This window comes from Exophiala oligosperma (assembly GCF_000835515.1).
Source record: "Exophiala oligosperma strain CBS 72588 unplaced genomic scaffold supercont1.4, whole genome shotgun sequence".
Lineage (NCBI taxonomy): Eukaryota > Fungi > Ascomycota > Eurotiomycetes > Chaetothyriales > Herpotrichiellaceae > Exophiala > Exophiala oligosperma.
In genome coordinates, this window is record NW_015622821.1 from 2,978,136 (window position 1) to 2,992,647 (window position 14,512).

At 50.0% G+C, this 14,512-nt stretch overlaps 4 protein-coding genes across 4 annotated transcripts; 1 reads left to right on the plus strand and 3 right to left on the minus strand.

Moving 5' to 3' along the window:
- The first annotated feature begins 2,164 nt into the window (after window positions 1-2,164).
- On the plus strand, window positions 2,165-5,760 carry PV06_05148 (uncharacterized protein). The gene is made up of 2 exons (XM_016406124.1): window positions 2,165-3,190; window positions 3,241-5,760. Exons 1-2 carry the CDS (start codon window positions 2,357-2,359, stop codon window positions 5,584-5,586), a joined length of 3,180 nt encoding a protein of 1,059 aa, XP_016264330.1. The 5' UTR covers window positions 2,165-2,356; the 3' UTR covers window positions 5,587-5,760.
- On the minus strand, window positions 5,723-7,340 carry PV06_05149 (uncharacterized protein). Its single transcript, XM_016406125.1, has 2 exons — window positions 7,107-7,340; window positions 5,723-7,015 (listed from the first exon to the last, which is right to left on the minus strand). The coding sequence occupies exons 1-2, from the start codon at window positions 7,241-7,243 to the stop codon at window positions 5,797-5,799; spliced, it is 1,356 nt and encodes a 451-aa protein (XP_016264331.1). The 5' UTR covers window positions 7,244-7,340; the 3' UTR covers window positions 5,723-5,796.
- Window positions 7,341-8,715: 1,375 nt separating this feature from the next.
- Window positions 8,716-9,338, minus strand: PV06_05150 (uncharacterized protein; the record flags this gene model as incomplete). The annotated part of the gene is made up of 2 exons (XM_016406126.1): window positions 8,716-9,084; window positions 9,156-9,338. 2 exons carry the CDS (start codon window positions 9,336-9,338, stop codon window positions 8,716-8,718), a joined length of 552 nt encoding a protein of 183 aa, XP_016264332.1.
- Window positions 9,339-9,716: 378 nt separating this feature from the next.
- Window positions 9,717-13,823, minus strand: PV06_05151 (uncharacterized protein; the record flags this gene model as incomplete). The annotated part of the gene is made up of 7 exons (XM_016406127.1): window positions 9,717-10,652; window positions 10,728-11,195; window positions 11,994-12,097; window positions 12,150-12,382; window positions 12,438-12,731; window positions 12,790-13,214; window positions 13,272-13,823. The coding sequence occupies 7 exons, from the start codon at window positions 13,821-13,823 to the stop codon at window positions 9,717-9,719; spliced, it is 3,012 nt and encodes a 1,003-aa protein (XP_016264333.1).
- Window positions 13,824-14,512: the final 689 nt, after the last annotated feature.

Sequence of the window (14,512 nt, forward strand, 5' to 3'; positions counted from 1 at the left end):
AAATCATTCAAAAGCAGAGAGTAGCAAGTATTTTCGAGAAGTGAGTTGAGTTGTCGTATGTGTTGGTGCGGGCGAGCTTCCATTTTGTGGACTCACTTTACTGACCGGTATTTCTCACTGCTACTCCTCTTCTCTCACTCTGCATCCTTCATACCTGAACACACATTCTTATTTTTGCATTCCTGTTGCATCAGAACCTTGTTGAGTACGTTGCCTGGCGTGTGACACAGTTCTACATCCATCAAACGCTCTACTTCTCTCGTTATACCTTTCCGAGTCGAGCAAACTCACCTTCACAGTGAGGTCAAGCCCCAAAATGTCAGAGAATATGAATCAACCCAGCCCTTTCAGGATCTATGCATTCTTTGCTCCTTCCAGATCTGATCACCGAGCTCTCCCTGCTACAGACGACCTCTACGACAACATCGATGACAGACCACAAACCATCAACCCTTATGAGATGCATCTAACGCCACCAGCTGTGTCTAGCGATGACATACTTCACTCAGTCCCATCGATAGCTCAACGTCCGCCTGTGCAAGCAAATGGCATCAACACTCAGACTGTCTTTCTCCATCATCCTCCTATCTATTACCAAAACATTATCGCCCCCCCATGGATGCCTGACGTGCAGTACTTTCCTCAGGGATTCATGCAACAACAAATTCTCAACGAGGCGCTTGTAGGCACCCACGCAGGCATTGTTCCTACATTGGGCCACCTGATGCCTCTTCAACCTCCTGCATTGCCTATGCATGCAACTCCAAACTACCTTCCTCCGAGAATGCTTCTTCCTAGGCCTCCTGCACAATTACTTCAGGGTCTAGGTCAGGGTCTAGGTCAATTCCAATACACTGGGATGGCTTGTCATCGTTTTGATACTCTGCCACCTGAGGTCAGATTGAAGATCTATGGCTATCTATTCGATGGAGCAATAATTGAAGTTATTCCAAGAAACATGATGAATGGGGGGTGTCAACCTGAAGCATGGTTCTCACCGTACAAGCTCATTGAAAACGCACACACAGACATCATTCGAACATCGAAATTTTTCCTTCGTGAAGCTGTTCCCTCGCTTGCAAGAGCAACGACTCTCAAGATCTGGCAAGCACATCACCCGCAGGAAGCCAATCAAGATCCTCTTCGCCATTTTCCCGAAAGTTTCCTAGACGAGGTTGAGACCATCACCGTCGAGTTCAATACATTCGTCCACATTGATCGCTCCTGGCTTCCAAAGCTGAAGCAAGTTAATCTCTTTCACGACGTCGATTCTCCTGGCGGTTTTGTCGACACTGTGCACGTCATCAATTGCCAGAACTGTGGAGGAGCCAATGCAGTCGTCGACGAGGCGTTCGACGGGGCTGTCCACAGCTGGCGTTGGTTTCAGAGGCAATTTGCCTACCTTGGCCGCCGTGAGGGCTTCACGGTCGACATGACCGTCACCTGGGAGGTGTACTGCGAGGCGCCAGGAATGGCCAAATTTGTACCCACACCCTCCCCGATTACATATCGATGTATACTAATGGAGCCTTCCAGGTTTTCAAGATGGACTGCGCCAGAAATGCGGTAGTCAGGACCCAGGCTTTCATCGGAAGCCAAGAGGTCGGTACCAACAGCGAGGCCCAGGCGGCCCAAGACTGGATTGCCTACAGTGGCATCTGAGAGCCTGGGCTCGTTGGAGGTGCCGGTCTCCCGGTGGAAGATGTGTGAGTATACATGTTGCTTTTCAGTCGGTGGCCATAATCAATGAGAATGTTAGAACATGGAGCCTTTTCGGACTTTAAAGCGCTGTCCATGATGTTTGTACTGATGTTCTCGCTCCGCTCACGACGACCCCTGCCCTGATGCCCTGACTCTTTAGTCTTCCTAACGTGATGACCACAGCGGTATATCCTTTTGGTAACATCTTCTCTACACTGTGATAGCTGGGACAGCGCACCTCTGATCTCAATGCCCTTGTGCATCGCATACCATAGCAACCAATCTCCATGATGTCACCCCTGCTGCTATCAAACCCCTTTTTGAACAGCATAGTATCAGCTTGATGAGTAACCAATCATATCCAAGCTTGGCAGTTTCAACGCGCCGCGAATCACGTGAGCGCATTGAGCGCGACTTCGAACATCCGCCTTCAAACCACCTACATCCATCTCTAGCGAAAAGTAAACAGTTTCATCTTCATGATTTCGTGCCTTGTGAGCGTTTATCGTTGCCTGTCCACCAAATGATGCTACTCTGCACCCTGTGATGGTGTAGCCGATATTTGCGAGAACTCATTGTCCACTCGAAAATTGACCTGTGCTCATCAGGTCTAGTCTCACGCTTGGATCCCAGTCGAGCCAGCCTTGCGAACCGCATGCCTTTCAAGATGGAGCAGCAAGTTCTTGAATTACTCCAAGCGACAACGCGGCCAGACACTGCCGTCATTAGGGATGCTGAGCAAGGTCTGTTGCGTCTCCATGGCCAGCCAGAGTTTCCCTTTGCGCTTCTCACGATAGCGTCACACAATGACATCGATACGGGGTCACGAAAGTCCGCACTCACGGCGCTGAAGGGTTACGTCCAAGCCACTTGGTCTCCACAGTTCGACGAAACGTTCAAAGGAACTACGTACCTCGACGACGCGGCCAAAGGCCGTGTGCGCGATCAAATCTTTGCCCTCTGTACTGTTGAAGGCGACCAGGTTCCCAAGGACTCTGCAATCCAAGCGCTAGCCGCTGGAGTCGTGAGCAGAATCGCCAGTGTTGACTTTCCAGACGCCTGGCCGACGTTGTTCCCTTCACTTCTGACGATATTGAGCACATCCACTAATGATGCCCCCGTCCATGGTGCTTTGCGCGTTCTCGCAGAGTTGATTGACTCAGGCTTGACGGAAGAACAATTCTTCATGGTCGCTCGTGACTTGGTCAACGGCCTACAACATGTGGCCACCGATAACAACCGCGGACTTATTGTTCGAGCGATGACGCTCAATGTATTCCGCTCGTGTTTTGAAATGCTGGAGATGGTCATGGGAGACCACGGAGCCGCGGTCAAGGCCTTTTTGGACGAATCAATGAGATCATGGATGCCCTTCTTCATGGAAATCCTGAAAGCGCCTCTCCCGATCTCCGACTCATCGGCTGTTGCCATCGACCAGACCGAGACTAATCTCCGTGGACTTGTGGCCTTGAAGGTGCAAGTTGTAAAGGTATGTTGGATCATCAACTGTGAAGGTGGCATGAATTGACATATCGTTAGACTCTTGACAAATTAAGATCAGTCTATGTCCACGCCATTTCACCTCACGCCGTTAGTCTGTTCCAAATTGTCTGGGAAGAGTTGTCAAGGGTGGCGTCTCCATATGCGGAACTTTTCATCGAAGGCACGGCTGAAGGTAAACTGGTTGATAGCGACAACCTACCGTGCAGCTTAGATGCTTTGATACTTGAAGAGATTGATTTCTTGCAAGTCACAATGAAAGCACCACCTGTTCGAGCAGAGCTATCTTCACAGATGAAACAACTAGGCGACGCTCAACACACAGTTCAGTGGCTCCAAGAGCTCATTCGAGTCTTGGTCCTCTACGCGAGAATCCCCGCAGAAGAAGAGGGATTGTGGGAGTACGATGCAAACCTGTACCTCTCTGAAGCGACTTCCCTCACGGCAAACTACACTCCTCGAGCGGCTTGTGGTGAACTAGTTGTCCGCAGCCTCGGTGAATGGCTGAAACAAATGCCAATTGTCGCCATGCTTCATTTCAACCAGCATGCCTTCTCCAGCCCTTCAACAAGCTGGAAAGAACGGGAAGCCTTACTCTACCTCCTCAATCAATGCATAATAGACGTTAGTGAGGTCTCTGGGAACCTTGACTCTACCATTGCATCAGCACTTCTGGAGCAGGTCTCCGCGTTTCTACAGGATTCTCACGCCTTCATGCGTGCGGCAGCGCAGCTTCTGCTAGGCGCGTTATTCAAAGTCGCCGGAAATGATTATGCTCCTGCAGGTGCCGCTTCATTCACCAATGCTGTTAATGCGGCCGTGAGCGATCCTTCCGAAGTCGTCAAAGTCGCTTGCTTGAATGTCATACCGACCTACCTGGAAGCACTGCCATCGAACGTCACGCTGCCAATGCAGGGTGCAATCGTAAACGCAGTAGCCGAGTACGTCTCTTCGCACGATTTGAAGGATGAGCTCGAAGATGCAGACGACGTCAAGGCTACCTTGATTCAAGCACTTCGTGACGCCATTATGCTTGATACCACGAACATCACCGAGACGAGTGCGATTGACCTCTTCTTCACGCTCGCATCCGACAGCGCAGGAAATTTCCAATTATTCCTCCTCCTCACGGAAGCCTTTGAGGGCATCGTATCATCGGTATCCTCTCATGGTCAGGAGAACTACGTCCGCCTCTGCTCCAAGACCATTCCTTCCCTTACTGGCGCGTTCGAAGTAGCCAGCATGACCCAGATGTCGGAGTTGACCAATCTCGCCGCCGAACTCGTCTCTGCTCTGGCCGAGTTCGGCTCCGAACCGCTTCCAGCAGGCTTTGTATCTGCCGTGATGCCAAAACTCCAGCGTGTTCTCATGGAAGCGACCGATGCCGAGCTCGTGCGCCCCGCGACTCTCGCCGTCGAACACATGCTTGAGAAAGGTTCGGCGCAATTCCTCACCTGGACCGATTCACAAGGCAAATCTGCCATTGAAGTTCTCTTGGCCATTGTCAACCGTCTGCTCAACTCACCTGATGTCGACGAGAACGCGGGCCAAGAAGTCGGCGGGCTCGCCAGCACGCTCGTGAACAAATTTGGCGCCGACAAGTTGGGCCCCTACCTGATGGAGTTGCTGCGAGCCGTGGCCATCCGTCTCGCCACGGCAGACAGGATTCAATTCATTCAGAACCTGTGCATGGTCTTTGTGGGTCTCAGTCTGGCTGCGCCCAAGGAGGTTGTCGATTTTCTGTCGGAGGTGAACATCAACGGCGTCAACGGTCTGTCAGTCGTCCTGACCAAGTGGTTGGAAAACTCGGTCCATTTTGCCGGGTTCGACGAGGTCCGTCAGAACGTCGTGGCACTGTCGAAGATTTTCAGTCTGCAGGACGAACGCGTCAAGAGTGTCCGCGTCAAGGGAGACTTGATCATCGAGGCGAACCCCAGCGGACGGATCAAGACTCGGTCCCAGGCCAGACTCAACCCGGATCAGTGGACCAGCGTGTCTGCGGACGTGAAGATTCTCAAGATCATGGTCGACGAGCTCGCGAGTGCCGCCACGAGCCAGTTCCCCAACCTCGCGGCGGCGCAGGCGGCGGCTGAGGCTGCGCTCGACGAGGAGGACGCAGAGGGTGGTGACGACGATGGCGAGTGGGAGGACGTCGGGTCCGGCGGGGCCATCGACCTGGCCAGCGCGAGCGTGAGGAACGACTTGATGGCCATGGTCGGCGAGGACGGTGCCGCCAGTCCCACGGGCAGCAGGGCTCGGGACGAAGAGACGGCCGAGTACCTGATGAGCTGGTTCAAGGCCGAGGCCGGCAAACCTGGCTTCGAGCCCCTCTTCGAACAGTTGACCGAGGAGGAGAAGGGCAAGTTGAGACAACTGGCAGCTTAGCTAGTAGGTCAAGATAGAAACTTCCGTCACACAATTATGAGTACTCCAAGAGACCAGAAAGGATACGGTAGAATGCACAAAGAGCAACACACAATCATTGAGTGATATTAGGAAAAGCTGTGTTACATTGCAAGTCCACGCTGGGTCATAACCACATGAGTACCTTACATGAACACTCTAGTTCTATCACAAGATTTCCGTTTGTCTTCTTTATTTCTTCATGGCAGGATTTCTCTGCGCGCCAAATTTCTCATGCCACTTTCTCTTCTTCTGTGCTTTGGCATCGTTTACAGCGGCGGTGGCGGTAGTGCCAGCGGCGCCAGCAATACCTGCACTTTTGTTGACCGCCGTCACGCGGCCAAGGTCACCATGTGCTGTGATTGTCGGGAACTTCAACACCTCCGTTCCCTGGCCGTCTGTTACGACCTCCACCTCGACACTACTGGACTTGATCAGAGAGACCACGTCACAATCTTTGGCCCAAGAGTCGGGCAAAATCTGCTCCCATTGTTGCTTGAATTCTTCCACCGACAACGCTGCTGCCGCCGCCGCCGTGTTTGATTTGTTATTGTTGTAAAGACTCTCGAGAAGCCACTTTCCCACGACCGCGCAACCCCCACTGCCGTCCCAGCCTACAGTTTCCGGGGGCATCGTGGTAAACGTATCGTGGGGGGACTGACGGCAATTCAGATCCCTTTCTTGAAAGATAGCAAATCGTCTTAAACTCGCCATGGCAACCGAAGTGAGGAGAGCGCTTTCGGTTTCGTCATCAATGTTGCGCTTCATGTCAGCCAGAACCGGGCCGAGCCAGCCTTTCACATCGTTCCAGTCCTCCGACTTGAATGATGAAAGGGTGTAAGTCTGCATGAGCGATTTCCACGCCCGAAGCAGTAATGATGAAGTGGGCATACAGAGTGCGACTCGTTCATGGTCGTCGCCCTTTATCGACAGACCAAACACGAACAACTTGCGCGCGGCATCGAGAATGACCTTGTCCGGCGCGGGGATGTCATGGAGCATGTCTTCAATCCTGATGTATCTGTCACCTTTCGAGTACCTTTCCACGTCGGCGTCATCGTCGTCATCGTCATTGTGATATAGAGGTAGCATATCCCTGACCATGGCCTCGAGCTGGATGGCGTCCGTGTCGACATGGATCAATTCGAGTATGTTCTTGACTTGAGAGATTGCCGTCACCTCTCCATTGTCGTCTTGTTTTTGGTCTTGTTGTTGGTCCACATCCATCTCCTCCTCGTCCTTTTCATGTTCGATTTTCCTCCTCTTACTACTACGTGGTTCACCACCAGCTCCAGTGCTCTCCGTGACGTAAACGCTGTTACTGGTACTGACTTGCTTGACAGCCCACATTTTGTCATTGGTGCAGAGGTGTAGATAACCTTGGCTCGTCGAAGATGACTTGAGTTGCATCCTAGCATCGGAGATTCCCAAGTTAGTGCATATGATCTGATTTTTTCCTTCTTTCAGATCGATTGCTGACAACCATATCCGGCCAGACGCACCTCGTAGCAGAACCGATTTTCCTCCCTTCTTCTATCGTAGCCACCAACTCATGTGGCAATTCTAGTAACCGAAGACTCTTCTGGGGGTATCTTGCAGAGAAGGAGACTGGTGGAAAGTCGGTACGTTGAGAAGACATTTTTTTTGGACGTGGCGTTCTTTTGAGGATGTGATTCTGATGTAGATGAAAATGATACAGGGACGTAATCGCTCGATCCTCCAAAGGTATAAAAAGCCCCTCCTTATATCATGGTGCTTTAATCCGATCAAGGATTTCAATGCAGACTTTTGACAGCCTCGTCGAACACAAATCAATGCGATAATAGCGGGGGACGCGTCTCGGTCACATTTCCCGCAGTTTAAACGCGTCGAGGCTCTCTATCTACTTTACGTCATGGAGGAATAATTTTGTGAGTGCAGATAACTCGGTTGCGAAGGGTACAACTGCCATGTTCGCAGCAAGCAACGTACTCATGTTGAAATACAGTACGTGTGATATCAGCTTTGAATGTCTAGGTAGATAATAGCGGAACAAAGTGTCATGTCTCTGGTATAATAGACCCGTACCAAAAGTAAATCTACAAGTATTAAAACTCTCGCTTTTTATCAGATTCCGCAAGAGTCGCCCTAATGAACAACTTTGAGAAAATTCCTCCATCTTCATTCTGTACAGTTGTGCAGTCGCTAAGAAGCCCAAATCTTTCGCTCATCGCTTCACCATTTCCGGGAAAAATAAAACCAGGACAGAATTAGTCTTGGTGCATCAAAAATATTGTCGAGATCGTGTCCGATGTGAGAGGTATTTGGTGCTCCGAAAAAGTATTGCATTTAGCAACCTGGGAACAGGAAGTAATTAGGCAGCCTAATAAAAACTGAAAAACCCCCTTTATGGTGGTTCATGTATTGCAAGTCTAGACTTCCTTTCGCAATCGACCACAGGTTGTGGAAAACAGGGCTTCCCGTTCGCTCAGCCGTACTTAAGCCACAAGCCGATTAGTTAGTAGTTGCGTCGGTGACGAGCAGCGAATCCTAATTGTTGATTGTTTTTGCCATTTAATTTTTTTTTCTTGCTAATATCTGTTGAGGTTGATATCTTGAGTGGAAGGGAGAAGATACGGAGTACAGAAGGGGTTATATAGAATTATCCGGACAGACAACCGTGAAGTGTGACTGCGATGGAACTAGTAATATGCGGCCAGGTGGTCGCCTCAATCCCACAAACGTTTCAAGACCCCTGTAGCATTCCACCCACCACTCTCAGGCGGGATTTTGTTTCTTATCGTCAAGAGGATGCGCAGTTTCCGTACACCACAATCTAGTACTGCCGAGCAAAAGCAATATAATATTGATAATACAAACGATTACATTCAAAGTTCTGATCAATATTTGAAGAGCAGAAGTTTCAGACTTTTTTTCCCCAGCCAGGACACGCCATCAACATTCCCTAGTATCGTCCGTGGACTTATGATCCTCAAACTCATCATGCAAACGAAATTCTCCATACTCATGTGCACCACGTAAAGCTCCGATCGTATTCACTTGTCGATGCCGACACCGAAACGAAAACTCCTCTCCATCCATCCGAACCCCACCCAAAAGTCCTTTCCAGTGTCAACCTTTGCAGTCATATGAATCCGTTCCACAAGATTGCGCCAGGCCCATTATAAGGAAACCAGCCGCGTACGTGTTGATCAGGCTAACTAGAGCGACCACATGTTGGCGGATTTCGGGGTCTCTGCTCATGTCCTCATGATCAAAAATCCTCACCAGACCAGCGTTTCCATTCCAGAGCATAAAGCATCCAATTATGACGGCTCCCGTGGCCTTTTCTCTGGGGTATTGACATATACTGCCGCTATAGAAGAGTGCCCGGACTCCCATGCCGAAAAATGGCATGACGTTCATTGCGGCGAGAATATATTCGAGGACCAGGATTGTAGTGCGGTTGGTCGGTGACGGGCTCGCATCGTTCTGCTGGTCCTTGATAAATAATATCAGAATGTGGACGTTTGACCCATGAGGATAGAAGAGAGAGAGAGAGAGATACTCACCTGCCCAGGAAGAGCATCGTTTGTGTTGCTTTCGTCCGCAGAAGACGAAGCTGCAGACTTGGAGACATCTCCCGTAGTCGAGGCCGAGCCCGTATCAGTCTCTGATAGGAGAAATCCCTTTTCGATATCAATTGAACAATCGACGTGTGCGTCTGGATTGATGAATTTGGGGTTGTTATTCATTGTAGCGATTTTGAAGGAATTCGGTTGAATAATAGGATATATGAGGTCGAATGCCACCAAGGAAGGGAGGAAACAATGAAATAGAAGTGAGAGAAAGAGAAAGAATTAGGCTGCAGGCCCTCGAAAAGTTTCTTTTCAAAGAGTTTGTTGATTTATTGGTAGTACCGATCCTGAGTTGAAGTGTATTCGTCAAAAGCTTCGATCGTCAGGAATCCAGGCAGTAAATATTTCGACTTGAGCATCGGAGCAGGTCGAGAGTAATTGCTCCCAAACGACAGCTGATTGTTGGTGGTCCGGTCTAATCGAGCGTGTGAAGACGGTGGAGGTCTGCTGTAGCAAGCAGTACACACAGCCCTCAACAGTCGTCAGTGATTTGTTTCATCCTCCTTTCAAAGCCCACGAGGTGTCTCGAGCGGCCCACAGCTGTTCGAGCTCCGCCAGGATCCGGTCGAGAAGTCCGTACCCTGTACGCTGACGCATGCAGAGCAATACATGCTTGACCAAGGCAATGTCTTCGTCACAGTTTACTGCGTACCCGAATATCATCATGGGCCACCAACCCAGATGACACAAGGTCCAGCTTTCGTGGATTTCGGGGCGCCGAAGTATGGCAAGCGCACGAGAAAGTTGCCAGCTGGTCTTGAGCGATGACGGGGGTGATGGACTAGATACCGTGTTCGACATCAACAGAGGTTCGGTCCTGGGCTTGCCAGGAGGACTCCAGGCTGGCTCCTCCAGATCCTCTGATTGCCCTTGAATCAACTCGACTACCCAATCAAGTAGTAGCGATCCTGCAAAGATGTACAGCAACATGGCATTCGTATGTGGATATTCGTGTTTAATATCGCATCTGAGATGTTCTTGCACTGGCGTTGGATCGGTGGGTGAGAGTGCTGCTCTTTCAATGGTGTTGGCCACGTGCTCCCAGTGAACCATTTCCCGCTTGATCCTGGTAAAATTGTCGGCGCTGATTAGTTCCGGTGACTTGTATAGCTGCATCACATCTGATATGAGACAGAAAAGCTGTAAAGGAACACCGAGAACAGGACTGTTTGCAGCCGCTGAGGAATCCGAGAACGTCGGAGGGCTGAGAACATTCTGCGTCTGAGCTAGAAAGGCCGTGTCCACCTCAAATGGTGCATGAAGAGGATGCTCCATCGATAAGAGGAATGATTGGTAAATGACACTTTCGGCGTTGATTCGATGCATCGGTTGCTCCATGCACAGCGGTGATTTCGCATATCGAAGCTTGAGCAACTGTACAGCTCCCACGACGTGGTTTGCCGCATCGTCATGGAGGTCAGGACCCCAAAGCTACAAAGGACACTGTTCAGCTGATGCCCGAATTCTATTGTGACTGGAAGAAAAGGTCTGTCTCCCACGACTTACCGCATTGATGTACATGTGCACCACTGCGGTCACCAGCGCATCGTTCGGACCGCTGCGAGAATTTTCCAGCTCCGTCAAAGCCACATTGATTTCCTTCACGGCCTGACAATAGTACTTCAAGGAAAGCTTTCGGAACTGCTCCTCCTTTGTGAGCTGGTATTTATTCGATGCGCAACATGCCAGGATGGCGCATTTGGCAGGAGCGTAGGTCAGTGTGAACCTTGCTATGCACACGAGATACTCTGGACGGAACGCAGCATGTGCTGTTCCGAGAAGCACAAATGTCCCAAAGGCGTCGAGGTAATGTTGAAGGAGTGCAATCTCGTCGTTGGAGCATATTGCAGAGTGCATTTTCGGATTTTGTCTCATCGGCGTAGAGAAGTCTCCAGGTGATCTTGTTCGACAATAGGCCTCGTCGACGTCGTGCGTTACAAACGTGATGCCGTCCTGACCTTGAGCATCTGTGCACTGTCGTGATTGATGAGCTCGATATCGACGATCATAAAGCTCACTTGACACTGGCCACCTGCATTCGCGCGATGCGATGGTGCAGTTTCCACAGAAAGGCTTTGCTTCATTGCACTTTGTTCTCCGCTGCCGGCCTGAGTTTGTAACGGCTTTAGTGCCGAGTATTGGAGATTTGTCGTGGATTCGACTTACATGTCAAACAACCAGTTTTGGTCCTGAGACGAGCCTTGGACATTGTGATGGTTGGGCTAGTATTACAGCGACACACCAGGCCATGGAGAATGCCTGCCAGGCAAGGCGATCTCCAGGTCGCGAAAGTTTGAGTTGTCACGTCGTCGTCTTTGGTGGGGGGTGGTTTGTGGTAATGAGGAGAGAATGTAGAGATACGGAGGGTGCGTGGACCTCGGGGAAGGACATGTTCTAGGCACAGGATACGGAGACGGTAAGCGAGACAAGATGGTCTACAATAGGACCCCTCGACTATATGGTGGGCCCCACTTTTAATTGGGATGAATTCCTCCTGCCCGTACTCCGTACATACTGCTCGTTGCGCCTATTGTATATTATGCTTTCTAGGGCTCTTCATCAACACACCATTTCAAAAAGCTCTCGTCTCGTCACTAGTGTGCCTGGTGGGTCAATCAATCGAAAGAAATGGTGTTCTCCGCTTGATCAATCTCATTGTTAAGAAACTTACTTTACATTATCTTACAACAGACAGTCAAACCCCATTGCTATATAAAAGCTCTCCAAGAAGAACTAGATACTATTGGAAGCTAATGTGATTCATCCCTGCACAATCTTGGAAACTAAATCCGCAGCAGCAACAGTGTCTTCGTCGCGGAAGTGTTTCCCCACGAGCTGCAACGAAATTGGAGCATCAGTAAATTTGCTGGGAACATCTACAGCTCCCTGTCAGTATAGTCCAAATGAAAATGATGGCGTTGCACATACATTTCTTATACTCTCGCTCATCATCAGTCGACCGTGGCTGGTAATCAGCTTCAACGACATCAATGCTCGGCTCGGCTTTCAAGCCAGTTGGGAACGCCACGCAGGGTTGGTCAAGAATGTTCCATATCGCGGTATATAGCCAGTACTGGCCAGTTGCAAGCTCTGATGCTACACCCAAATAAGCAGGGCAAAGAATGAAGTCTACTCCACGCTCTTTCATGACTCGATGATAACTACACAAGTTAGTAGAGATTCATGGCAGATCTTATCGCAGGCACACAAACTCACTCTGCTCGGTATGCTTCGCGCCGGACATTTAGCTCCCAGTTTTCGGCCACAGTGAGCGGCTCAGGCCTAGCATAGTTGAAAGCCCAGGTAGTCAACGGTGCAACAGGCTCTCCGCCTTCTGCGAGAATGTCCTTCTGTAATTTTGCAGCATCAGGGAAGTAAAGCGCAGCGAGGATGTCCCAGCCTCTAGCATGTTCATAAGGCTCAAAGTCAACTACTTTCACTCCTGCTGCCTTGAGCTTTTCAACTGCACGGCGAAGGCCACGGGAGACTGGGGGGTGTGGGTGAACGACACTGATAACGAAGTTAGCAAGATACTTGAATGGCCACACGATATAAATCGCTTCCTCACCCATCATCCCAGATGACCCCAACGGTGATTCCGTCTACCTTTGCTGGGGGTGCCTGCTTCCATGGCAATGGCACCAGCGATGTCTCTTCTTCCCATGGCTCCTGGTCGAGTATTGCCTTTTGGAACAAATTGATATCGGCTATACTATTCGCTAGAGGGGAAATCACACAGCGAATACTTTCTTGGCCGTCTCCAGCCAATACAACACCTTTGTAGGGATTTCTGAGTGCTGTTGTTCTGAGTCCGTACGCCCCGCAGAACGCAGCTGGAACTCTCACAGAGCCTCCAATGTCAGTTCCTACACCAAGCACAGCGCAGCGGAAGCCGAGAGATGCACCCTCGCCACCACTGGAACCACCTGGAGTTAGTTTACGATTGTGAGGGTTGACAGTAGGACCGTAGATGACGTTATCGCAATCGATATGCTAAGAAGGAGCGTGAGAAAGTGGTCGCATCTCATGACTGGAGAAAGTTGAACTCACCATGAGACTTTGCGGTGCATTGGTCCTCACATGAATCACTGCCCCGGCGTTCCTCAAAAGTTTGACAAGCAAGGCATCTTCTGTGGCCACATTGTCGGTCCATGCAATATAGCAAGAATGACAAATGTGGTCTTTGATGGCTACATGCTCCTTCACAGAGATCGGAAGACCATGCAAAGGGCCAACAAGACGACCAGTAGACTTGTAGTATGCATCCAACTCGACAGCGCGAGCAAGAGCATCTTCCACCAGGAACTCGGTGGCAAAGTTCAACAATTGATGTCCAATATGGGCACGTTTGAGAAACGCAGTGGTCGTCTCAACGGCTGTCAAAGTACCCGCGGCCATTTCTGCCAAAAGATCAACCCCGTTTTTCTTGGTGATTTCGAGCTCCCTGGGCTCCAGGAGAGTACATTTGTCCGGAAAATCTGCAACGTTCAAATGGTCAGGCGGTGGTAGCTCACTGGCAGGCAAAAGCCAGGCAGGATTCAACGAGTCTTGCAAGACCTTCCTGCATTTCTCGGCTTTCAGTTGCCATGCTGCTTGAACCATGGTTGGCTATATGTGGCCCGATCTGCCGTGCTAGAATTTGAAGGTTGGAAAATCAAGAAAGACCAGAAGATGTAGTCAGAAAATAGTATATCCTGAAGATAAACGGGTCACGTTTCGCTCGAGTAAGCGATTTTTGATATACTTCGATGTTGAGAACGAGACTGAAAGTTGTGTGACAATGATCCACGACTTCCTTTTGTACCTCCGACTCAGACATTCAAGACAACGAGTTCATCTCGCTGTCAACGTGACCAATCGAGTATATTTGCGAGTCAACGGACACCTGGTCATGTTTCGAGGAGAAAAGACGGGGGTTCACGCACGCTGATCTGGCCAATGTGGTATCTCCAGCTTCTTCCCCGAACAGGATACAGATCAATTTTCTTATCAAAACCTTGCCCGCGCCACTGGGACAGTGCGGAGCCAAGATAGGACATGATATCTCCGAAGTGACAAGCTTGCAGAGAGTCCGGCAGGATTTCTGTGACGATATGGCGACTCGACAAGGGTCAAGATATGGGATTAATCCACTGGATCGAATCCATGATGGGACCATATCATACCCGCCTTTATTCCGGAATGTCAACAAGAAGATCCACTTCTCGTAATTATCTTCAATTGGTCAGTTTGTAGAAAACCACATGGGACCATGACCTTATACCCAGCTATTCTGGTTTGAGCGTGAGTTG